At 40.7% G+C, this 25,696-nt stretch overlaps 2 protein-coding genes across 5 annotated transcripts; both read left to right on the top strand.

The window, feature by feature from the left end:
- Positions 1–820: 820 nt before the first annotated feature.
- Positions 821–13,125, top strand: LOC104563370 (C-type lectin domain family 12 member A-like). Of its 2 annotated transcripts, XM_010209798.2 has the most exons (8): positions 821–872; positions 986–1,078; positions 4,183–4,281; positions 4,953–5,096; positions 6,233–6,387; positions 6,977–7,092; positions 7,892–8,089; positions 8,187–13,125. In XM_010209798.2, the coding sequence occupies exons 2-7, from the start codon at positions 988–990 to the stop codon at positions 8,058–8,060; spliced, it is 774 nt and encodes a 257-aa protein (XP_010208100.1). In that variant the 5' UTR covers positions 821–872; positions 986–987; the 3' UTR covers positions 8,061–8,089; positions 8,187–13,125. The 2 variants fall into 2 exon arrangements, with proteins under 2 accessions (XP_010208100.1, XP_061863668.1); XM_062007684.1 differs by having other exon boundaries at positions 827–1,078.
- Positions 13,126–13,713: 588 nt separating this feature from the next.
- LOC104557841 (natural killer cells antigen CD94) lies at positions 13,714–22,298 on the top strand. 3 transcript variants are annotated; one of them, XM_062007662.1, is made up of 7 exons: positions 13,714–13,902; positions 17,790–17,888; positions 17,966–18,049; positions 19,081–19,167; positions 19,445–19,575; positions 21,385–21,497; positions 22,036–22,298. In XM_062007662.1, exons 1-7 carry the CDS (start codon positions 13,776–13,778, stop codon positions 22,154–22,156), a joined length of 762 nt encoding a protein of 253 aa, XP_061863646.1. In that variant the 5' UTR covers positions 13,714–13,775; the 3' UTR covers positions 22,157–22,298. The 3 variants fall into 3 exon arrangements, with proteins under 3 accessions (XP_061863646.1, XP_061863637.1, XP_061863654.1); XM_062007653.1 differs by having other exon boundaries at positions 19,421–19,575; XM_062007670.1 differs by lacking the exon at positions 17,966–18,049 and having other exon boundaries at positions 19,421–19,575.
- The last annotated feature ends 3,398 nt before the right edge of the window (positions 22,299–25,696 follow it).

Below are 25,696 nucleotides of genomic sequence, written 5' to 3'. Positions count from 1 at the left end.
ACAGTAGAACTGGTTGACAGTTTCTCATCCAGTGGTCTAACTAGGACCTAACTAGGTCTACCTGTGATTTCTTTTCCTCTGTAGATTTACTTGTCCACCTCAGCAAAAGTTAGTTTCTATGTTCTTGTGCATCTCTACCAGGGAGTTATATTAAATGTATTTTCTTGAAGACTCACTTTACTATGCAGTCTCAAAATCTGAGGGTTAGCGTATGCTATAAATCTGGAGAAGAAACAAAGAATAAAGAAAGTTATTCCAGAAATTGAAATGAAACATTAATTCCAGAAAACTCAGTGGAAGAAAAAAACTTCTGAGATGCAGTCTTTGTCAAGATATACTTCCAGCTTGGTGACAGAGCACCCAGGCCAAATAATTACTTTGGCAAGGTGACATGGAAAGCAAGAGCCAACACCCTGACATATTCTAGTCGACGTACTAACCTTGAGCACAGGTTCTTTCTTCTTTTGGATGAAAGCACAGTTTGCCAGTTCTAAAATGCAAGTTCACTTGCTGGTTTGCTTTCAGCATATTTCCTTAGAAAACAGGTAGTAAAGTGTTGCCACACATCTGCTGCTGAACACTGCTGTCCAAACTAAAAGCCTGAAAGCTGTAAAACATTTTATTAAATTCTGTATTTCAAACCTGAAGCTGATGTAATCACTAATTAAGTGTTGTCTATCCAAAAGAAGAAGTGTTCTTGTGAAAAAGAGAAGTGTTTCACAAAAGTGGCTACATTTTCTTCAATAATGGCAGAAAGAAACCTATGCCAGTTAGGAAGGGTAGAAGTGAAGTAAAGAGGAAGAGAGAAAACAGAGCAATGAGGAACATTTTGTTGACAGTCCTGTGATTGTGGCAGTGCAGTCATTATCTTGGTATCCTTTCTCTCTTCATTTGTATCTGCCACAATAAGTAAAACCAAGCTTGCTAGCTGCCAATGCTAGATGTTTTTCTGGTCTTTTTGTTCTGACATTTTTCTTCTTACCAGCTATGACAGAAGAAGTAACATATGCTAATCTGAAATTTAAAAACAGACATGAGTTGGATAATATCGCAGCGCCTGAAGATACTCAGGAAAAAGGTGTGGTATCTATGAAGCTTTTATGATTTATTCTTGCTAAAGTAGATGGGATGGGAAATACTTTAATTATGTGACACTAAAGGGGCCTTTGTTAGCTTTGTTAGTCTCAGAAAAGTTGTACTAGTTATAAATATATCCTGTCACTTCTGCCTAAACATTTGAGAGTTTGGAAGGTATATCTGAAATAGTGATACTTCATGGAAAAGCATGTTGCTAAATGATATACTAAGCTCCACAAACAGTCCCAATTGTCTAAATCTCAAAAAAATTAACTTGAACTAATTTTTCAAAGTAGATCAGTTCAATTTTATTTCTCCATTCATTTTCATTAGAGCTTAGAACTCAATTAACTTTAACTGACTCATTTTATTTCACTTCTGAAGTTCTAGCCTGAATTAAGGAATCAGTCTTTCAAATGGCTATACCTGTTAAAGGGATGAATGCATTTTAAATAGTATATTTTACATATATATTTTAAATTAATTTTGCTTAATTTGTGTTTGGTCAAGAAAATGAGCTCTTGATTTGAATGTGCAACTCATGGGAACAAAGAACATAGAAAATATTAGCCATTTGTGGGATCAGGCTCTGGAGTTGAGCTTTACAAACAAGAGGACAAGTTGTTTGTGATACAGAAGGAATTCTCTGAGAAATTGTGTATCAAGGAGTAATGGTTTCAGGCACCATCATGTGTTTTGAACACATGTTTCTTGAACATGTTATGCTTTTTGAACATATGTTTTTTGACATTGTTATATGAAGTTATGGTTTTCAGCACTGACAAAGTGCAGTTCAGGGGCTAAAAAAAAAAAGTACTAATCTAATCTGTCCTTCTGTTAAGCTTTGGGCTTCTTTTCCTTTAACATTCAATGACACCAGTATCTTCATAAGGATAATGTTTCTTTTTCTGAAGGGCCTGAGTATTTCCTTTTTATGCATATCAAGGAGTTAAACCACTTTCTTAGTCTGAGAATTCATTCTAGGATGAAAGACTAGAATATATGTTTTGTCAATGTCTCTTACAATATTGTTGTTTTAAAGCTGAGGTAGTTATGAGATGGACAATGGACTGTTAGCTGGACTGAAAACTTTCTGGGCTATCAGGCGTAAAGAGGACTAACAAATAGCTCCACATCTATGTGGTGGCAGAGTCCCTTGGTGGTGCCTCAGGGGTTGATACTAAGCATATATTGTTTAACATAGAATCATAGAATCACATAATGGTAGGAGTTGGAAAGGATCTCTAAAGATCATCTAGTCCAGGTTCACCTCCATCAGGTCACACAGGAACACATCCAGAGAGGTTTTGAGAATGTCTGGAGAAGGAGATTCCACACCCTCTCCAGGCAGCCTCTGCCAGGGCTCCCTCACCCTTATAGTAAAGAAGATTTTCCCTTATGTTTAAGTGAAATTTCTTGTGTTCCAGCTTTTGTCCATTACACCTTGTCCTATCACTGGACACTACACACACACCTTTTAAATACTTGTGTTAATGAGATCCCTCCTCAGTCTTCTCTTCTCTAGACTAAACAGCCCCAGTTTCTGCAACCTTTGCTCATAATCTTTGCTCTGATCATCTTGGTGGCCCTGTGCTGGACTATCTCCAGAAATTCCCTGTTCCTCTTGAGCTGGGGAGCCCAGAACTGGACACAGGATTCCAGATGAGGCCTCACCAGGGCAGAGTAGAGGAAGAGGAGAACCTCCTTCGACCTTCTGGCCACATTCTTCTTGATGCATCCCAGAATGCCATTGATCTTCTTGGCCATGAGGGCACATTGCTAACTCATGTTCATAACTTTATCAATGACCTGAAAAATGACACAGAGTGTATCTTCAGCAAATTTATTCTAAAATAGGGATGGTGGCTAATGCTACCAATTGGTAGAGTTTCAAAATAAGAGAATCTGGAGAAACTTGAGGGCTGAGTGAGCAGAAGCTCCATGAAACCCACATGCTGTTGTGCACTGAGTCTGGACTAATCCCAGGCAGTGGTACAGACCGGGAGCATGCTGGCTGTGGAGGCTGGAAAGGAGCTGCAGTTTATGGTGAATGAGAGGTTGGATATTAACCAGCAGTAATCAGTGTTACAGTTCAAAGCAACATCCAATGCTCAATTTTCTTTTTCCTGAATATTCATCAACTTTAGTTTCTATAGGTTGAGGTCTTGTACCACATTTTGCCCAGCATTACTTCACCACAGGTAGTGACCACAGGTTATTTGTAGGAGAGGCATACTGCATACTTTCTGTTCTTGTTCCTACATCTTGACACACCAACTTTCAGTTCCTATTCCTTTTAGCTCCCCAGTTTTAAGTACTCCTTTTCTAGATGGGGAATTTCCTCTCCATATTCCCATTCTACTGCCTTTATTGGATTAGGTCAAGCTGGTTGCTTCTCACCACAAAGTCCATATAGTGGAAACTTCAGTATCTGCATAAGATTTAGTGCTTTCCTGATAAACTGAATACATTTTTTCCATCCTTCAGTGCATCTTTACTCACAAAATCTTCCAGCTCCTATGAAGAGTGTCTTTTGCATGAGCCACATGCTTTAAGTTTATCTTCCTGGGGAAAAGATTGTTCCTTTTTCTCCTCCTTAAGCACCCATTTCCATATTTAGGCTGTAATATTTACTACTAAAAAAAAACAAACAAAAAAAATCCCATGAATTCCTAGCTAGAAATCCCAAATTACCATAAAGTGCCAGAGGAGTTTACTATAACACTCAAATTAACCAGATCTATGCCACACATCACAAATTACCACAACTGTAGAGTGCACACTTGTTTTCAGCTTTGAGCAATCAGCTTTCTAGATTTTGCAATGTCTTGTTTTCTCAATATCTTTCTTGCCACAGACTATGGCTTTTGAGAATACCAAAGCTGTCCACATTGCCCACTGAGCTGTTGCTGTCTCTCATTCTCTTACTTTGTTTGGACATCTTTTGCTGTGTGCAGAGACTCTGCGTCAGGGATATAAAAACATGAAGTAAAAGCGATTATTTTTTTACCAGTGCACCAGAAAGATGGCTGCACTCTAATGAGGCTGTTGTGGTAATCATTCCCTTAGTATGACATCTCCATTTTGTGACTGAATTCCTTCCAGGGCCTGCCACTTCGTCTCGGTCTTTCTGGTCAGTTGTCCTGATTTTGTTTGTGCTGTGCTTGGCATTGCTGGTGGCAGTGGTGACCCTGGCAGTTTTATGTAAGTACTAATGAATTTCTGTTTGCTGAGGGGGGGTTCAAGCTACTCTATAACATCAGACTGACATCTCCTTTGGATGCAGCTTCTGGTTCAGCTGAGAACAGGCAACCCATCTGTTTTCCCTTATTGCAGCATCTCTGCCCTCTTCTTGACATACAAAAACAACATGGAGGAGAGCTGGAAGGAGGTGGAGTAGGAGATTCACTGCTTGCTCTGGCTGTCATTATCTGATATCCACAATCCTGCTGTTCTCACTAACAATGCAGTGAATTCTTCTTTGATAATGCTGGATCTGAAGGGAAGAAATTATGTCACAGTAAACAGATTGTGTCCACTACCTCCCATCTGCAACAATTCCACTGTGGTCCAGAGCTGAAGTTCACATTTTTAGGAAAAAAAACCTCACCTTGGAAAACAATATAAGAGAAAGATACACAATTTCAATATGAAAAGAGATGCTTTAATTTTGTTGTTCACTCACAGCCAAATAATAAGAAATCCACTATGCAAATATTCTCCATCTCAGCAGATTTTACATGCGAGTGTTCAGGGAGGAATAACATTTATCCAAAATAGTTTATTTATCCCTAATTATCTGCTAACACATTCTCTGTCTGCATCCCATCCTTTCTGAAGGACAGCATTTGAAAATGTCTTATTGCAAATTTCAGTTTTCCAGGTTCCCCAGGACTACAGGACACAACTTAGAGATCTCAACATGACAAAGAATGAGCTGCATGCAAATTTCTCAAATATGCTGCAAGCAATAGGAAATCATCTGTGCTTGAAAGGAGAAAAAAACTTGAAAAATAATGGTAAACCAACAAGTTTTGATGAGGGTTTATCTATCAACATGTCAGGAAAGGGAAATGAGATGCGTACTCAGGGCTCTCTCCTCGAGTGAGCCTGTGTCTCCTCAGATGTGATCACCTAGAAAGTAGGCAATGGGCATACCTGCCTCACCTGCCTCATACCTGCCTGGAGAGAGGCACCCAGCTTGACTGTATGTGAATTGGCATGGTACTCACAGTGGTATCAGGGTTCCAGGGTTTAGTTTCCATAAGAAAAGGATTCTGAGAGATACCTTCTGGACATGCTAGTTCCCTGCTAGCACTAGTGCAGGAATCTCTACAACATGCTCCTCTGCATCTAATAGATAATTTTACAGAGATGCCTTAGAACTAAACAACTTAATGCACTCTATGTGAACAGCAGCCCACATGCAAGACAGTGTGCTAGTACCTACACCAGGTAAGACAGGAATCTCCTAAAGTCAGAAGTGATGTGTGGTGAAGCACAGCTAAACCAACCTGGGAGTTCACTGGCTGTCTCCTGTCTGTGTAGAGTGAAGGGTAGTTTCTGAAATTAGTTTGCCCCAGCTCAGTTATTTAAGCATCATCTGACAATGAGCCAGACAGAGAAATAATTTTCTTCAGAAGTTATACTCTGAGTTGTAGGGGTGTGGGGCAAAGGGTAACTGTTGGGAAAGGGGGTTTGATTTGTCCAGATATCATTCCACAGAGAAGCTAACTGTCTAGATCTCCCTTTCAGTCAATGAAGACAAATTGGTAGTATAAGCATACAGTCTGTTTCTTCCCAAGAAAAACACTTGAAATGACAGAAGAAGCACACATGAGACATACCTACTTCTGTCCATTGACTAGAATCCAGATGGGTTGAATCATGTCACCTTTGTGGCCTCCTAAAGTTAGGCAAAATTAATCCCATTTGCAACTCCTCCCAGTGCTAAAGGAGTGGGAGAGATATGGCGATGACCTATGATGATCCCTCTCATTACCCAAACCTTCTGGAGCAACAGTGGGTTTATGATTGAATGAGGACATATCAAACATCCTCAGTCCCTACTGATGGTCTTATCATAGGCCAACAATAAAAGTTCTGTGAGGGATAGCCTGGGAAAATAAATAAGGTGATGGTTTTCCTTTTCCAGGACAGAACTGTGTACTCTGCCCTGCAAACTGGAAGTGGGAAGGTGGTGATATATGTTACTACATCTCCAAAGGAAAGGAGTCATGGGAAGAGAGTCGCCAGTTTTGTTCCTCACAAAACTCTACTCTTTTTCTGATAAAAAATGAGGAAAAGCTGGTATGGACTGGTTTCTCACTCTGTTTAGCATAGAGGATGATCATACACCCTATCAGCTACTGACTTCACGTAGAATTTTCTTAAATGGGGCTGTGAGCAGGAGTTTTTCTACATGATGAGGTGGTGAGGTTGTCTTGGACAGTGCTAAGGCATAGGACTGGTCTTTGCCACCCAAAGTATTGCCCTTGGAGCAGCTGAAAGTTGGAGACAGTCCATCTTGCTTCAGCTTTCTGTGGCTGGCTAGGTAACACCCAACAAATGCCACTGACTGAGCAGAAAGCAATAAGGTTTTGTCCCAGAAGAGAAGAAGCTTTATCCTCACAAACTAGTGATGGCAAAGGTTGAGTTTTGATGAGAGTGACGTTGCTCTTCAGAGCTAGAACTGTATCTTCTCTCCAATTGAGAACAGATCTACTGTCATTTCTCCTTTGATACTAGTTTTTTCCTTTAAGTGTACAACTTAGGTTAATAATTTGTGGTATCTATGTTCTTTAAGTGATTTCCATTAATGCTTTCAATTTCCCAGACTAAATATTTATTTTTAACATCTTCCTGAATATTTATTTTAAATTGTCCTTACTCTTTATAGGAAATGTTAAAAAAAATATATACAGAATATTACTGGGTTGGACTAATATTTAGAGCTGAAAAGAAAGCATGGTATTGGAATGACAACACAGCTATTACAGAAAAACAAAAGACTTGGTAAGTGAACATCCTTCCCTCCATATATAAAGTTGGTCCTTACCCACATGCAGCATGCAACTCTGAGTTTCTTTGACACAAAGGGCACATTGAAAAGCCAGCTTTTATGCAGCTTTCTCTATATGCTGGGTCTCACTTTTCCATTTCAAGTTTTTCTTGGCCTCACTCAGAACTGCTTGGAGGGTGATCTAAGCACTACTGGGGGGGGGCGGGGAAAGGGAAGGAAAGTACTTGGAAAGTTTATTTCCACCATTTAGTTTGACCATAAATGTTACACGTTTCTCTTGCTTCAGTGAGGACACAAAGAAAAAACTCCAATGGAAAGGTGTCTCATTTCATGTTTTGGGTTTTATACTTTTTAACTTTTAGATAAGATGCTATTTATTCTCTGGAATTATTTCACTTTGGTTTAACATGTTATTTCAGAAATACAATACCTTTCTCTTCTTCCTTTCCAAGCTGTTTTGCCAGTTTTTCTTTTCATTATTGGGTAGTCTCCTCAACATTTCTGTTGAAACAGGCTATGCCACTCTCCAGTCAGTATCCAGGAATCAGTGTTTCTTTATTGTCAGGTACAATAAACGCTTTACAGTCTACACTTAGAGTCTGCTGGGAGTGCTTGTTGAGTTCAGGACAAGATCAGCTTCCTAGAAGTTAGTGCATGAATGCTTTATTTCTTTGTTGGAGGTATATATAGTCCACAAAAGCCACATAAGTAAATTTTGCTAAGTTTTGGAGGGGGCAAGGATGCATCATTTGAATAAGGTGATATGTAAAAATAAAGATTTTTCCTTCCTAGGTTAAATCTCCAAAGCCCCTTCTCCCAACACTGCGGATATTTTGCTTACACTAACGTGTATGGCACATCATGTGAAAAAAAATATTCCTATATCTGTGAAAAGCCTGCCGTCCAATTACAGCGAGGTAATAGCCATTGTCAGGAGGACTGGTTTGTCAGATCAAAATGATTGCAAGAAGCTGGAAGACATTCCACAAGGTTAGAATTTTTAATTTTGTTTTTGAGAACTGTCACATAAGTATTTAAATATATTGGATCAGACCTAACACATTTCCCTGTTTTCTTTCTATTTTAGACATATTTAAAAATAGCTTCATACTAGGGAAATGGGCCTGGTGGCAGGCTCCAGGAGTAACTCAAGCCTGACACTCCAGATCAAAAACTGTCAAAAGATTGTTCAGTTTTAACACAAGTGATTGACAAAATGGCCAAAAGGGATGGCCAGGAAAAGAAAGCACAGTGACAACGCAAGCACAGAAACATACTGCTCCTTTCCCAGCATCCACTGATAGAGTCCTAATATCATTCGCCAGTTCATGACTGTACAGCTGTAACGTAACACAAGTGATGAGGATTAAACACTCCCATTCACGAGATGCTTCTGATGTCTGGTTCAACTGACTGCTTTAATACACTAGTAGGCTGGAGCAAACAACATGCTCTGCTATCGTCAGAATGTGGGACAAAGTGTTCCTGAATTGTATAAATAATCATATTTGCTCTGGAGCATAGAAATTCATAGTCTTTGTGAGAACTTGTGCATGTGTCACAGGAGAAGATATCATTTAGCAATGAATGTCTATCTCTCCTCTACACTCTCCATTTCTTTCTGGCACTGTTACATCTCTTTTTTCCCCCTAGTAGCATTTCTATTCTTCTTTTCTACTTGAATACTCTGCGTTTTTGATCTCTTGCAAGAGCTACACAGGGCTCAGTCAGAGGCACAAATAGAATCTCCTTTTACGTATTTTTTAGGATATTTTCTGGAATTTCATACTATTAATTTAATCATAGAATGGTTTGGGTTGGAAGAGACCTTAAAGATCATCTAGTTCAAATCCCTCTGCCATGAGCAGGAGTGTCTTTCACTAGACCAGGTTGCTCAAAGCCCCATCCAACCTGGCCTTTAACATTGCCAGGGATGGGGCATCCACAAACTTTTTGGGCAATCTGTTCTGGTGCCTCAGTGCCCTCACATTGAAGAACTTCCTCCAAATATTTGAGCTATATCTCTTTCAGTTTGGAGCCATTACACCTTGTCCTGTCACTACATGACCTTGTAAAAAAGTCCCTCTAAGGCTTTCCTGTAGGCCCCTTTAGGTACCGGAAGGCTGCTATATAAATGTACTGAGCAAGGATCTACAAACCTGTGAAAACACCTCAAGCAGTGAACAAAATGTCTTTGTAGAGCAACAAAAGTCAGATTGGAATAAGAAATGCACATCCCATAAACACTGTTTTAGTTTGAGAAAAAAAGCCCACAATTTCCTGTGTATTCCTTGTGGATTGCATCCCAGACTATTTGTTGTGGATCATTTACCACTGGTGTAGCAGCTAGGCTGATAAAGGACTAGTCTTTCCTTTCAAGAGATTGTTCTAGTGTCTCACTATTCTCAGCACTATACAGCAGTTTCTAATCACCAAAATTACCATTTCAGGTGTAATTTTCAAACACCAGTTTCACGCTTCAGAAACCTTAGTGATTTCTCTTCCTATCTATTGTTTACATTCATCACTCTCATCTCTAATGTAACTTTTCCTAGCTTCACCTCTCAGTTTCTTTCCTCATTGTTCCTGTCTTTGGTGTGAAAATGCAGAATGCTTCTACCCTGCAATGCAGACACAGTCCTTGTGTGTGTCCCAGAGGTTCTCTCAGCATTCATTCCAGCTGCACCAAAATAAGTAACCTTGTGTAAAAGGTGTCTTGAACTGTATTCATGGTGCATAGTTTATCGATAATGAAAGACTTTGCTGTAATTTGCCAGAAGAAAAAGAAAATAAAGAAGGAAAAAAAAAGTCTAATCTGGTTTCTCCTACATTAGAGTAACTAAGCAAGAGGGAAAGATATTTCCAGGATTTTTTTTTCATTGAGTCATGCCTAAGTGCAGATAGGCAAATCCTAGGTGTTTCTGCAGTCTGTTGAAGGCGAATATGAGTGGAGATTGACAGCTCCCCGCGCTGACAGGCAGCTACAAGACTACATTATATCTTGCTATGGCCTTGATCTTTTGAGTCGCCAGCACAAAAGAAGTCACTGGTGGGGCACCTGCATTTGTAACTGCAAAGGCCTGTGGAGTTAAGAGCATCTTTTCACAGTGTGCCGTGCTACTGAGACAGAGGCAGCTGGCTGCTTCTCCTCAAAAGCCAATGACTAAAACACACATACACAAAAACCACCCCAGGAAAGACAAGAGGCAGTGTCTTATGTCATGGTTTAGCAAGGAGCAGCTTTTGCTTGGTAACAGGGCGAGCAGGTTTCAGTGAAGACCTGGTAAAGACTTTTTGGACTCTTCCCTGGCTCCTGGGTTCAGACCCAGCTGGGTCAATCTGGCGCCTCTGCAATAACTATTTAGGGATGGGAATTTGAACTGCTGGTAGGAGGTGTAAGAGTGATACAAGATGGAGGTGACCACGCGGGCCCCACAGTCAGAGAAGGAGGAAGGAAGGAGGAGCACCAGACCAGAGACCCCTCTGCAAGCCATGGTGAGAATGTAGGCTGTACCCCTGCAACCCATGCAGGGCCATGGCAGGACTGAGAGCCACCAGCAGCTCCATGTGAGTGCACCTGGATGGGTGAGGGACTGTGTGGGGAGACGGCCATGGAGCAGGCCGTGCTGGAGAGCCTGAGCAGCGCAGAGCAGCCCCACACAAGAGGCAGAGAGGAGCTGCAGCTTTTGGGATAAATATACGTAGGAGCAGCCTGTGCAGGGCTGCCGTGTGTGTGAGGTACCCCATGGACTTGCAGGGAGAACTGGTTCAGAGTCCACCTGCCCCGAGGAGAGACAAATGGCAGAAGCTATCAGGAATAGACTGACTAAAACCCCCACTCTGAAACCCCCACTCCCTGCCCCCCTGGGCCGTTCCGGGATCAGGTCTCTGAGCCCAGGAAGAGGGGAGGGATGGGGAGAAGGTGGTCTTAAAGGGCTGGTCGGACTCTTCATCATTATACCACTCTGTATTGTGTTGTGTTTGTTATGTTTTGGGGTTTTATGGTTATGTTTTAGTTGGTGTTGCATTACATTATTTTCTGTTTTCTTCCCCAAGCCAAGTAGCCTGGTCTGTTTTGTCTTGGACCTTAAGTGCCAATTAAGCTCTCCCTGCCCTTTGGCAATCCTCAGGTCTTTGGTACTTGAGGCTAATCGTGGTCTTTTGTTCCCTGATGGGCCTAAACCATGACATCTTACCATTCACTAGAGATGTTCAGAGTGCTACCACCAATAAGCTCAACTAGCAAGGCTGAAACTTGTAAAGGACGTACCCTGGTGGTGGAGTAACCATGAAGGACTCAAGTATGTGCTGTCTGACTGTATCCCCTATTCCATTGAATAGGTACAGGGGAAGAGATATAGAAATGTACTGTTTGTGTATTAGCTGAGACGGCATTTTGAATCACAGTACTGTACAATAGCGTGTTTCCCATGTCTAAATTCTACTTCTTCCCTGTGCCCCTGTCAGACTCCGGATGATGCAATTTGCAAGGTAACATTCTGATTAATAAACACAGATGTTTTGTCCAGCCTACTGTTAACATTTATACAAAGGCTGTGTTCAAATGTAGACTTAAACTTCCTACCTTATTTTACCTTTCTTTACATTTTAGTCTGAAGAAACAAGAAATTCTTCCTGTTCTGGATCCTTACAAGAACAGAGGGCCCCATCTTGCTACCTTTTTTATTTCTGTTCTTGCAGCAGAATTTGTTTCAAAAGGGGATTAAAAAAAATATAGTAACAGACTGCTTATTGAATTCACAGCTACAAGAACAATAGAAGTAAGGGACATTAACTCCTGTTTTCTGTCCAGAAGTAAAATTAAGTTTCCTCAAAGGTGATTCATTACATAGTTAAAAATTGTGGTTAAGACTGAAGAGGTTGTTGTCATGAAAACTTGCAACAAAATTCAGTACCATTGACAAACCTGACACCCAGCTATCTGCAGAAAAGCCCTTTTTACACTGAGATGCCAACATACAGTTTTCAGACAAGTGGTTTTGTACCATATTTAGCATGAGATTTTTATGAAGATATTACAGATATACTAGGAATACTGTTCCTTCTGTGATCTCTGTGCAACAAAACTTTACTCCCAGCTTTTCCATCATTCCTTCTCTTTGCATGCAGTTAAGATATAATGCAAGAAAAACATGCAGACAGAGATATTTCTGCTCTGAAAAAACATCTATCCTTTGCATAGAAAGGTGAGAAAAATAACCTAGTCATTACTGGGTATTTCCAGTCCATTGATAGGATTTTGCAAATGAAAACTTTACACACAAAAGCAATAACAGCTACCATAGAAATTCCTCTCTTGCGATTTCCTTCTGACTCACTGTGATGTGATTCATCATGTCTGAGCAAGTGCTCTGTTAAGGAGAGATGGTCTCTGAAGATATTCAAGAACCATAGCTCAGCATCAGAGCAAGGCACTGCAGAGAGCTAGAGATGGAGAGTGTGAATGGGTAAGCCAGTCCTGCACAGTGAATTCTGCATACTATGCAGGAGCAGAGAGCTCCTTAGTGTAGTCTGGTCTTTCTCTGACACTGGCTGAATTGATGTAGAGCTTTATACTAACATGTACTAATAAACCTTATACTAACTTATCGCAATAGTATAAAGCTTATTTTTCAGACGGGACAAAATTCACACAAGCTGTAAAAAGGTCACGCTTATCTCCTCACACAATACCTCCGGGGTCCTCCAACTTCCTTGAGGGCAGAAAGCAGTTCTGCGAGGGGCCGAGTGATATCTGAAGATCAGGGGTGAGAAAGCCTCAGGACTTATCAGCTTTCATCTCCCAAGGCCCTAAAGACCATCACCGGCCATCACCGGGAGATATCACGCAAATGAAAGGAAGAAAAGACCTAATTTACATGCGAAATCGGGGACAGGTTGTATCTTTGTCTAGGCGGATAACGTCATCATATGATTTTGTAACTTTTTAACAAATATAAGTCAAGCAAGTTGCAGAGTCGGGTGCGCACGGTTGTGGTGGAGCGATCCCCTATGCGCCCAGTGCCGAATAAACATACCTTCTTTATAACTCTTTGAGCTATAGAGTTTGATTCCGCAAGTCAGAATGGTCTCACAAATCCTGCCAAGCTCCTGGCCTCACCACCCTTTCAGCTCAGCTTTTCCCCTTCTGGTATTTATTTCAGTAATTTTTTTGTAAAATTACTTACTTTTTCATTTATTTCATAACAGTGTATGGAAATGCAGCCTATTGCTTTCCTTGCAGGTGTTGTGTTCTATTTATGCTCTCATACATCAACAGATATCTTGCAAATGTTAACACAAAATAGCAATGATTTCCAGAGCACCTTATTTTAAGGAGGTAGAAAGTCCTGATACTTGCTGTATTTACAGGATCACATCAGGTGGATAGTTAAATGTAACAACATTAAGCTCCAGACAGGCACCAAGACTCCCCTTCTTCACATTCAGGAAGAAAATGTCCATCTTTGACAGTGCCTTTTTAACTCCTTAACATGTTTCCATTATGTTACACTTTTACTATGACATGTAATCAGAAAAGAGCCAACTTCCTCTGTGGTTTCACTGGAAATGCTGAAACATGAACTATTCTCATCATCTTGGCATTGGTCTCCCTGTGGTGTGCCCCTACTCCCAAAATACTGCTATAGCAGAAAAGAAGTGTGGTGATCTGGAGATGGAGGATGAGGAAGGCTACACCGCTTTAAATTTACGACCCTCAGCTTCAGTTATTACTTCTGGATATTTGAGCAGCAACAAATGTTCTGCATTTAAGGCTCCAGCCACTTGTGTTACAGTAGACAGTAAGTACAGATGGAAATTACCTTTTCTATCTAAACCAGGGCATAACTTCAATTTGCATATTCACATTGATTGCTTTGGAATCCTTCTTGGCTTTATAGTGTATTCTTAAATAAATGTTCATAGGGACAGCAGAAAGAGTAATCATAATGGCACCTTGTGTGTCATTGTTTATGATTATGATTGATATTTTTTTCTGAAGCCTATCTTGATTCCCATTATTTTTTCCATTTAATCAGAAGACAGAATTCACCTTTCTATGTTTTTGTTTTTTGATTTTTGTAGCACGCATTTATTACAACAGAGCACTACAAGAGAGGAAGTCACTATAGTTTCATGAGATAATTCAGGTCTTGGAAATGGAAGCAATTTCCTCAGCTATGGAGAATAGAAAGGTGCCCTGTTTATCAGTCTTAATAGTGAATGGAAGTTCTGATAGAAATACACATTTTTATTTGTTTATACTCAAAGTGTTTCTGTAAACAAGCTGAGTATTCACTAAGGTGGATTGTGTCCGTGCAATGCCTGACACCATAAAACAATGACTTGGGTACTGTTCCTGCTGTGTGTGGAATATAATTGCTGCCATTTCCAGGTCAAGTAGAGTAAACAAAGACTGGATTGACTTAATTCTGGTGCTGTCTAGAAAAGATCTAGGGCTATTCATTGAAAATGACCACTTGACAAGAAGAATGGAGGAGAAGCTGTTGAGCAGCAGCAGCCAGAAAACCAAGGACAAAATATTAGGGACTCTGATCTCAGGGCAGATCTTCCCACAAAGCAACAGATTGACAAACTCAGAAAACTCTTAAAATAGTCTTTTGATGCACTGTCCTGTTTTCTGATGGTATGGAGTTAGTTTTCTTCAAAGTAGTTGGTGCAGTGCTCTGTTTTGAGTTTATGCTGGAGGGAATGTTGATAACACAGGGATGTTTTGGTTATTGCCGAGCAGTTCTTGCACAGAGTCAAGGACCTTTCTGTTTCTCATACTGCCCTGGCAGTGAGTGGGCTGGGGGTGCACAAGAAGCTGGAAGGAAGCATGGCCAGGCCAGCTGACCCCAGCTAAACAAAGGGTTATTCCATATGATAGAACATCATGCTCAGTGTACAAACTGGAGGCAGCTGGCCAGGAGAGGCAGGTCACTGTCCAGACATCAGTCAGCGGGTGGTAAGAAACTGCATTGGATATCATTTGTCTTTCATTGTTTCTCTTAAACACTACATTTTATTATTCTTGCTGTTATTGTATTTTATTTTTATTTAGTTATTATACTTGTTTTTATCTTAACTCACAAGTTTTGATTTCTTTTCCAGTTCTCCTCCCCATCCTACAGGAAGTGTGGGGAGGGGAAAAGGAGTCAGTGGGCAACTGCAAGGGACTTAGTTGCCAGCTAAGCTTAAAATATGACATACACACAGATAACATGTAAAGTAGGTAGACTTATGACTAAATTAGGTTTGTGGGGGCCTCTGTAGTTCATCTTTTCTAATATTTTGCTCAAGGACTCGCTCTAAAGTCCAATTAAGTTGCTCAAGAAGGAATTTTTTTCCTCACATCTAATCAGAGGTTTTGCTGATACAAGTTGTGACTGTTGTATTGCATCCTTTCACTATGCCTCTCTGAGAAGAGTCTGGCTCCATCTATAAAGACTTTTTAGGTAGTGGAGGGCTGATATAAGGCCCTCACTTAGCCTACTCTTCTCCAGGCTAAACAAGCCTAGGTCCTTCAGCCTCTCTATACATTCCTGACTGTCGTGGTTTAGGCCTATCAGGGAACAAAGACCATGATTAGCCTCGAGTACCAAAGAGATTGAGAATTGCTCAAGGGCAGGGAGAGCTTAATTGCCGCTTCAGGTTCAGGACAAAACAGACCAGGCTACTCGGTTTGGGGAAGAAAACAGAAAAATAATTTAATGCAACACCAACTAAAACATACCCCCAAAAACCCAAAACATAACCAAAATGAAACAACACAGAGTAATACATCAATGAAGAGTCCAACCAGCCTTTTTAAGAACACCTTCTTGCCACACCTCCCCTCTTCCTGGGCTCAGAGCCCTGATCCAGGGGTTTTTACCCTGTCCCCCCCCTGAACGATTCGGGAGGGCAGGCAGTGGGGGTTTCAGTTAGTCTGTTCCCGATAGCTTCTGCCGTTTGTCCCTCCTCAGGACGGGTGAACTCCACACCAGTCCTCCCTGCAAGTCCGTGGGGTAATTCACACGCATGGCAGACCTGCACGGGCTGCTCCGACGCGCACTTATTCCAAAGGCTGCAGCTCCTCTCTGCCTCTCGTGTGGGGCTGCTCTGAGGCACACAGGCTCTCCAACACGGCCTGGGCCACGGCCGTCTCCCCACACAGTCCCTCGCCCGTCTGGGCTCACTCACATGGAGCTGCTGGTAACTCTCGGTCCTGCCATGGACATCCATAGGTTGCAGGGGCACACCTTGCATTCTCGCCTCGGCTTGCAGAGGAGTCTCTGGTCTATTGCTTCTCCTTCCTTCCTCCTTCTCTGGCTGAAGGGTACGCGTGGTCGCCTCCATCTTGTATCACTCTTACACCTCCTGCCTCGCATTCCAAATTTCCATCCCTAAATAGTGATCGCAGAGGCGCCAGATTGGCCCAGCGGGGCCGGAGGTGGGTGTGAACCCAGGAGCTGGGGGAGAGTCCGCAGACTCTTTACCGGGTCTTCACTGCAACCCGCTCCCCCTGTTACTAAGCCAAAAGCTGCTCCTTGCTAAACCAGAACACTGACAAACTCAGCAATCCTCTGCTGCACTCTTCACAGTTAGCTGACATCCCTCGAACTAGGAAGCTAGGCACTGGACACAATATCCTAGACATGCTGACTGTCAAGTACAGCAAATTAATCACTTCTCTCAGTCTGGTTACAGCTGGTTACAGCCATGCCAATGCAGCCCACAAGGCTGCCACAAGGAGGACTTCATGTTCAACTTGTCCACCAGGACCCTGAAGCATAGTTGTTTTCTAACCAGGCAGTCCCTTACCTGAACTGGTGCATCAAGTGGTACTGTTATAGGTGCCGGCCTTCACATTTGCCTATGTTGAGCTGTTGCACCTAACAATTCATTTCTAGGATTTGTAGTTTTTTTTAAAAGGAAGCCCTCCTGTTCTGCATATCAGTCACCATCTAAATATGGTGTGATCTGCAGTCTCCCAGTTACCTTAACTGGTGAGAGTTAGGATCAACTCCCTTTAGATATAGAAGTTTTAGTTGCTATCTGGACTTCTGGCCACCTCTGGAGGGTGTTTTTTCTCACCTAATGAGAGATTAGTTTCCTAGAGGTGCTTGCTTTGACGCACTAGACTGCAGTAAAATACTTCATGTGTATAGTGCTTTTCAGTTAATCTAAAAAGTCTAGAATAGCTGTGAGAGTATTACCAAAAAAAAGAAAAAAAAGAAAGAAAAAAAAATATAAACATATATAAAATAACATATTTTAGTCAAGGGATAGTCAGATGGAGAACTATATTCCTGACTAGACACTGAACCACAGTGGAGATTCAGACAAAAAGCCTGAAGCAAGATGCAGAATTCAATGTTGAAGCATTACAATTATTTACAATCACAGTCAACAGGTTCCAGACATAATTATCCAAAACTAGATGACAATTTCTCCTTTTCAAGGTGGAGAAGTAGGAACTTCAAAATCTAACCTTTTTACCTCTTTTATGAGAAGAAGTTTTACTCTAAACCACATTTCTCAAAAGGAAATTCAGAATCTTGATAACAAAAAGTGTAGAAAAAGAAAAAGGAGACCCTGCAGAAGGGATAAAAGTGAAGTAGCACTGTCAGAAAGGAGCTAATATCACTGCATGGTGAGGAGAGCTTCTGGTTTTGTTGCTGAATATTTTTTTTATTTGTCCCAGGAGTCTCTGCCTCATCTTCCTTATGGCGGCCGGTAGCCTTTGGTTTCCTTGCCTTGTGCCTGGTGCTGCTGATGGGGCTGGTAGCCCTGCTGGCTCTGTGTAAGTACCATGGTTGGCCTGAGCTGCTGTGATGGGAGTGAATTCCAGATGTGCAGCTGCTTCCTCTCCCCTTACAGACTGGCCCTGTTCTCCCAGTGGAAATCATATGGCAAGAAGGGCAACAGGACAGTTCTCCCATGGAAGAACCCTCACAGCTGTGTGTCAGTGCAGGTCACTCAGGATCACTAGTATCTGCACTTACAGTTACCTTAACCCAAGTGGTTACAGAAATCGCACTGCAACACCTAACTAACCCTAGCTCTAAAACTAACCTCTACTTCTAAAGCTAATCCGCTAACTTTAATTTTAACCTTAATGACTCTAACACTAAAGGTGACTCCCTAACCCTATCCCTAAACATAACCCCAACCCTAAACCTAAACTATAACCCTAAACCTAAGCCTAAGCTTAAACCTAATTGTAATAGCCCTAATCCTAACCATAACCCCAATCTCAATCCTAAATCTAACCTATCTTTCACTAAAACCTAATCCTAATCCTAACTCTAAACCCTAACCTGTTTCTGAATTACTTAGTTTTCACAGCTAGCTCATTTCGTTCACCACACTACCTGGTTAACAGTGCCCCCCTGTGACTCTCGCCAGAATATTTCAGTTTCCTCTTTTTCTTGGAGTGCAAGGGAAAATCTGGCATCAAAGCACTGTGATTAGTGCGTTTTCCCAACAATTACAGAAGTCTTTCTGTAGAAATACTTCAATTAACAACAAAAGGTGATTCCATGTTACATTTGGAGGCAGAGAATCCCCAGTTTCTTTTTGACAGGAGGATAGCAGTTGCATGTGCCCAGGATGAACACTCAGTGTGGTCCAAGACACCACAGAAATGTTAGATCAGAGGCAACTGTTCAAGTTTCTATCCTGATCTCTACCCTTTCCTCCCCAACATTCAAAGTAGGATTATCACCAACCCCAGATAAACTCATCTGTAGCTTTGTTTAGATTACTTCTGAAAATGGTCAAGGCTAGAGATGCCTCCATCTTCTCAGATGACCTTATCCAGCACAGCACAATGCTCTTGGTGAAGAAAGTGTGGATGATGTACACACAATGGTGAATTTACAAATGAAGTAGACCAAAAAACAACAACAACAACAAAAAAAGTGCCAAAAGCTACAAATTAAAGCTATGAAATTTTATAAACAAACTTTCATAAGCACTGTCATGCCCTTCAGTTTTTCAGGTATCCAAAGACTCTGAGGAAGGAAAGAAGCTGGATGAAATGAGGGAAGCATTGTGTTTTGAAGGGAAGGAGAACAATGGTAAATTGTTACGTGAATAAACACAAATATCCCCTCTCCTTTTCAGAGCCCACTGCCTATATAATCACCTGGAAAAGATCTGGTTGGTTGATGTGGATATGTGTACCTTGGCTGCAACAACTTGTCTCTCCCCTCAAGAGCTTAGCTGATTAAGGGCTACCCTTAATCTTTTTTCAGTCCTTTCTCAGCAAAGCCAGTAGCTAAAGCCCCTGTATTCCTCACAGGTCTGCATAACACTCTCTCTGATTTCTAGAAACAAAATGTGCTCTCTGTCCAGCAAGGTGGCAAAACACTGGAGCTGACAACTGCTTCTACATTTCTAAGCAGAAGAAAACATGGAAACAAAGCCAGGAGTTCTGTTCCTCAAGAAACTCCACTCTTCTTGTGCTAAAAGACAAAGCAAAGATGGTACAATCTTCACCTCATGCATTCCTTTATGCCATATGTCTTAACTTCCATCAGTCTTGTAGGCAGAAAATAGTTTGGCCATTTACAGTGCATGTATTTAATTTTCTCAGGGTCAAGTAGCCCTCCTGAAAGTGGCAAGATTATGACAGCTTGCAATGCTTTCTAAAGTGTGCGTTGTGTGAAACAGTGAAATTATGGACTATGAGAAATAGAATAAGCCATTGCACCTTACCTTAATTAGTCAAGGCTTAGGTTTTTCACAGAGCAAACAAATTGCATATTATCAACATGGAGGAGGGACCCAGCACACAGAATGCATCTTTCTATTTGTTCTGTCCACAGATTTTATCACTAAGGGCTCCCAGCATCAAACCCACACTTACATGAAATCTAGGGTGGCCAATTCAGCATGGTACTGTCATTGACATGCTACAGTGCAAAGTGACTAAAAAAGGTGCTTTTTTCTGACTTGTGTGTTTTACCCTTACAGAGTGGTGTTAATGATGGCACAAAGGTTGAACAGCAAATTAGTCTACTAGTTGACTAGTTAAAAATCTGCAATCTGCTGTCAAGGCCATATTTTCCTCTTTTTTGTACACATGTATCTGGGAACACCTTTTTCAACAGCTATTAAGCTTACACAGAGGCCAAGTATCCTTATTTTCTTTTTGCTACATAAAACTTTTGAAGGGGAACAAGCTTCCCCGGAAATCTCTCTCTATTTTCCAGAAAGAGTTAGTCTCAGATAGGGGTTCTCAACTCTCCTATTTTAAGGCATAAAAGCTATCCTTTTGGGTCTTTTTGATAAAAGTGAAAATCAGACGAACAGAGAGAAAATAGAAGTGGATAAACAGTTTGATTTTAACAGCATCCTGAGACTAGAATCATGCTCCACACTGTTGGAAGACAGCTGAACACCGCACCTTCAATGTTGAATTCAAAATATGATTTTGGTAGGCTATATAAATCCCTGGATAGTTTGACTCCAGATGTCTGGATCCTTGCTTTTTCTTCCATGTTGGGTATATGCAGCTGCAGTCAGACTAAGGGCAGACCAGTTAAAGCTGGCTGTGGATTTTAGTTTTGGATGAGCCCCTAAACTTGCTACTAAGCAGCACTAGAGTATCTGGAGGATCTGAACAGACTAAGTTGCTGAGGAATCTCTTAGGTAGCAGTTAAAGACTTAAGGAATGATTCAGGTACCTAAGCATAGATTTCTAGGGCAATAAGAGATGCCTGGAGGTATTTGATCTCTAAATAATGCCTCAGCAAGGCACAGTTCCCCCATAGGTTCTGGATCTTTCTCTGTCAGACATATGTGAAGACCTCAGACCAGTTGGAGAATCTGAAAACTTCAGAAGTCTGATACTTCAGAGTCACTCCATTACAGTCAGTGGGAGATCTAGGTGATGCAGTCATTATTCAGTAGCACTCACATTGAATGAGATGACTCTAATTGGACCTTAACTGGCACTCCCATATCTATACCTAAGCTGCAGATATCTAAAAGCAGATCAGATAAAGCTGAGTGTCTGGTTTGGTTTAAGTTTTTGATTTTTCTTTAAAAAAATCAGAACTTTTACAGATCCTGAGTACATTTATCTTATGGTAATTCAATAAACAACAGTATTTGAATGATCCTGTAACCAGAGCAGTCAGCACTGCCTCATGGAAAACAAGCATGGACAATAGGTTACTCTACTATTGAGTAAGAATTAGGTCTTTTGGTTAGAGAACCCTCACAACTGGACACAGGAACTTAGGTCTTTCTTTTTAAATATTATTTTGATGATGTTCTCATACCTACAGGTTTCCCTGCCACAGGATTCAGAGTTTTACTGGGTTGGATTATCGCACATATCTGAAAGGAGAGGCTGGTACTGGGAGGATGGAACAGCTTTTTCAAGAGAAGAGACAAATTGGTAAACCTTCCTAACTTAGGATCAAGTGTGGTTCTATCTGATCATAGAATCATTACAATTGGAAAAGACCTTTAAGATCATCAAGTCCAAACACTAACCTCACACTAGACTAAACCATATCCCTCAGTACTTCATCTATGTGTCTTTTGGGTATCTCCGGGGACAGTGACTCCACCATCTCCCTGGGCAGCCTGTTCCAAAGTTTAATAACCCTCTTGGTGAAAAAGTTCCCAGTAAATCATGAGTGACTTGCACTTCTTCTTACTTTCCCATGTTTGTCATGTGTGTAATGCCGAAGGAGTGTGCAGACCATAGTACCTGCTATGGAGCTCTGAATTCCTCTCCTGTACAACTCAGGACAAAGTACAACTCAGTCACATGCACCAGACCTGAAAGGATCACCTAGCAGAAATAAAATAGCTCCAAAGGGGAAAGAGCTCTACAATGCAGTGGTGAATCAGTATGATTACATATGGTCCAAATATGGATCACATGATGTCACTGGGACATTACTAAGCCATATCTTTTAATTTCCTAGGGTTGTATTATACGACAACATCTTCTGTGCCTCCTTATATGGCCGAATTATTTATACCAGTCGCTCCTGTTCAACAAAACAATTCTGGATCTGTGAGAAAGTGACAGTTCGTTTCATTTGAAGAAGCACTGCAAGAAGCGATGTGGAATTTGCCACTGCGAAGTACCAACTTTAGGAACTGGAAGTTTTGAACATATTTTTCTTTTTATTTGTTTATCATGCAGTTTTCTCAGAATGACAATATAAATGGGCAGTTGATTACAGACTAAATCTTCTTTGTCTACAAATGAGAGCAAGAAAAAGCCCACAAAGCTAAAAACTACAAGCTTAGAATATAATTATTAAAAATATATATAAAAACCCAGAAGATATAAAAATATCTATTTACTATATTACAGAATCACAGAATCCAAAGGGCTGGAAGGGACCTTGAGAAATCATCTAGTCCAACCCCCTGCCCAAGCAGGACCACTTAGAGTAGGTCACACAGGAACTCATCCAGGTGGATTTTGAATGTCCCCAGAGAAGGAGACTCCACAACCCATCTGCACAGCCTGTTCCATTGCTCCATCACGTTCACAGTGAAGAAAATCTTCCTTGTATATATTTGAATGTATAAAATAACTAGCTTCAGTCAAGCAATGATTCTTGCATGACTCTCTAGGTTGACAACCACACATTCCATATTTCTTGAGCTTCAGTTAGCATTTTGCACTAATATCGGCCACTCATAGACCAATCCAAATACATCCTCAATTATTTCATTCACTGAATTACTTACTGTACACACTTACTTCTGTACACCCACAATACTCAGTTTGCTTAGGCATGCCTTCTTTCCTGAATTTCTTTTTCCAATTGTTCCTCTGTTTAGGGTACAGAGACACAGAAAGAACACAAAGTTTTATTTTTCCACAAAGGTTTTTTTCGTGTGTTTATTAATATTTATAGGAAAAAAAAGACACTTGTGAGACAATTATATAATCCCTGAAAGCAATCTGTGAAAAGTACAGTCAATGTCATAGCTGGATTAAAACATTACCTGACTAACTTGAGGGCTATTATAATATTAATTACTATGCAAATAACAGCAAGGATAACAATTATGTGCTCCATTCACAGCTACACAATCACTACTCAGTCATGTAGAAGCCATGCCACAAATCTTACTTGAACTCTTGTATTATACTCACACAGTTCGGTATCTCTGGAGCCCAAGTTACACACTATATACATCATGTGTTATTAAAATACTTGTCATACTTCTTGAAAGAAAATTATGCCTCCACTTTTCTGGTTGGAGCTTCATTGCATGAGTTCTTTGAAGTTATGTATGTCAGGATCTGTTTTGAATTACCTATGCATATATTCCTTATCTATATATATATATATATACCTTGTATCTATGGGCATATGCCTTAGTATTTGAAGAGTTTCATTAAAATAGATTAAAAAAACAATAATATGTCTTTAATAGTCAATATTTCCTTGGAAAATATTCTCAAAGTCTGAAGCAACTGCTTGGTAAAAAAGTCAACTACTCTTCTCAGTGTGCTGAAAGATGTTTGTGAACTGAATAAATTCACTATATTCACTAGAGCCAAGTCTTAATTCACGGCCAAAACTACTGGATGAACTATCTAGAGTTCCTTATTACTGCAGTAGGAAGTGCAAGGTACAACACAGGTAAGGCACAGTGTTTCATCTGTTTCAAGCCATTCAAATTGAAAAACGTTCACAGCAGGCATCCAAGCTGACACATTTTACCCTTTTTTCTTCCCATAAACTAACACTTGATTTTTTTTTTCTAGCAATCTGCTATACACTGCAGATATATATATTTGATGACTGCATTGTGAAAAGTAGTGTTAGCTTCTGGTTTTCCTGATGACTGCTTGGTGTGACTTTTTAGGGACCATTCACTGTTGCTGCAAGAAGGTCAGATCAGTGATAACCTGCAGGGTATATTTGTGTCTAAGGCTGAATACTTTATAAGTATTTCCATAGCTTTACATAGTAAACTCCATTTGGTCTCAGCCCAAATTTTGGCCCCAACAACTTGGAAAGGGCTCTTCTCCTGTTAACTGTGATGCACTTCAGAGGGAAGAATTTTTAGTACCCAATATTTCAAATTCAAGCAAATCTATTATTTCATTCAGTCTGCCTTCTCTCTTAAAGTCTGTCAAAGTTCTCCTGACTACACATGTATGGAGCCCAAGTTCATGGAGATGGCACTATCTTTGGGAATAAGAGAGGTTCACAATACTTTCATGGTACCGGGAAGTTCATTGAAGCAGTTCATTGAAGCACATTTTGTATGGAAAATAAAACTTAGTACCATGTACTAAATGTGAGAGTAAAGCCCTTTGTAGAACCTGAGACCTCTCAAATCTTTAGAGGTCTGGGAACTAAAGAGAAATTTTGGGCTTCAGCATCCTTTCAAACAGCGTATGGACAGTGAAGATACATGTGAAGTGAGTAAAGGTGCCTACTGGGGGAATGAGCCCTGCAGTGCCATTCTAAAGAGGAAGGAGCATGACAATGTCACATTTGCCTATCTACAATGAGATAGTCAAGACAGTGAAATGGGAGGAGCCTAAACATCAGCTGCTGGATAAGAAACAGGAGTGTTCATGGATATCAGGAAGGTGGGTTCAGAAATAAAAGAGTTGAACCAAACACCCTCACTGCACAGTGCCTCTTCACATCCTGCACTACACACTCTGTTTCAGTTCCTGCACTCACTGCATCCTTTCTCCTTCCCAGTGGCCTCCATCTCCTTGTTATGATCATGCCGATTGCCCTGGAAGGGGTTCAGACTTGCCAGCAGATACTGGTGCCCACAAGCTGAAATGAATCGCCAGCAACATGCTAAATAACATGGTGCCAATTTGTATTCACAGACACTGTCTCTAGAAAACAAAAAAGAAAAACATTCTTTCCCTGTGAAGGTCAGGCTAAAGAATTTTATGCCTTTGTGTCCCTGGATCTTCCCTCTCTGTTTGTTCTTTTATTTCAAATGAGAATCCTAAAGCATTAAACCATTATAATATCTTTCATGGTGTCATGGTTTAAGTCCAGCTGGCAACCAAGCATCATGCAGACGCTTGCTCACCCCACACCCTGTGGCGGGATAGGGACAGAAAAGATAACCAAAGTCCTTCTATTCTTAAGAGGATCATTTTGTTCATGGAGCATGGTCCTGCTCCCCCTCTAACCCTGCCTTCACTTGATCAGTTTCTATGTTTGTTTTATGTTAAATTAGGTTGATCTATTTTCATCTGAAACATATGAGGCAGCAAGAAAGGCAAAAGCCTTTCAGAAACTTCTCTCTTGCCATTGTGACTTTAATGCATCTTGGTAGGGGAGCTTCAGATGAAAAAAGGAAGAGTGCACAGCAATGTGCAGAAGGGCCTGCAAACTGTAAGCTAAGCTTTGCAAAAAGAAAAAGGGTTCATACTGTTAGTTGGGTGGTGCAGAGCATCTGAATTACTAGAGGAAGTTATATCCAGTCTGTTTCTCACTTTCTAAATATTTCTTATCAAGTTAGAAGAAAGGGAATATAGTCTTGTTTTAGGTTATCTACTTTTCAGCATTCTTCCCTAAAAATCATAGTGCATCTTCTCTTCAAATTCATAGGTTACAAAGTAATGGAAAGATT

The sequence above is a fragment of the Colius striatus genome, chromosome 1 (assembly GCF_028858725.1).
Source record: "Colius striatus isolate bColStr4 chromosome 1, bColStr4.1.hap1, whole genome shotgun sequence".
In the NCBI taxonomy this organism is placed as follows: domain Eukaryota; kingdom Metazoa; phylum Chordata; class Aves; order Coliiformes; family Coliidae; genus Colius; species Colius striatus.
This window is presented reverse-complemented; position numbering and strand designations above follow the sequence as displayed.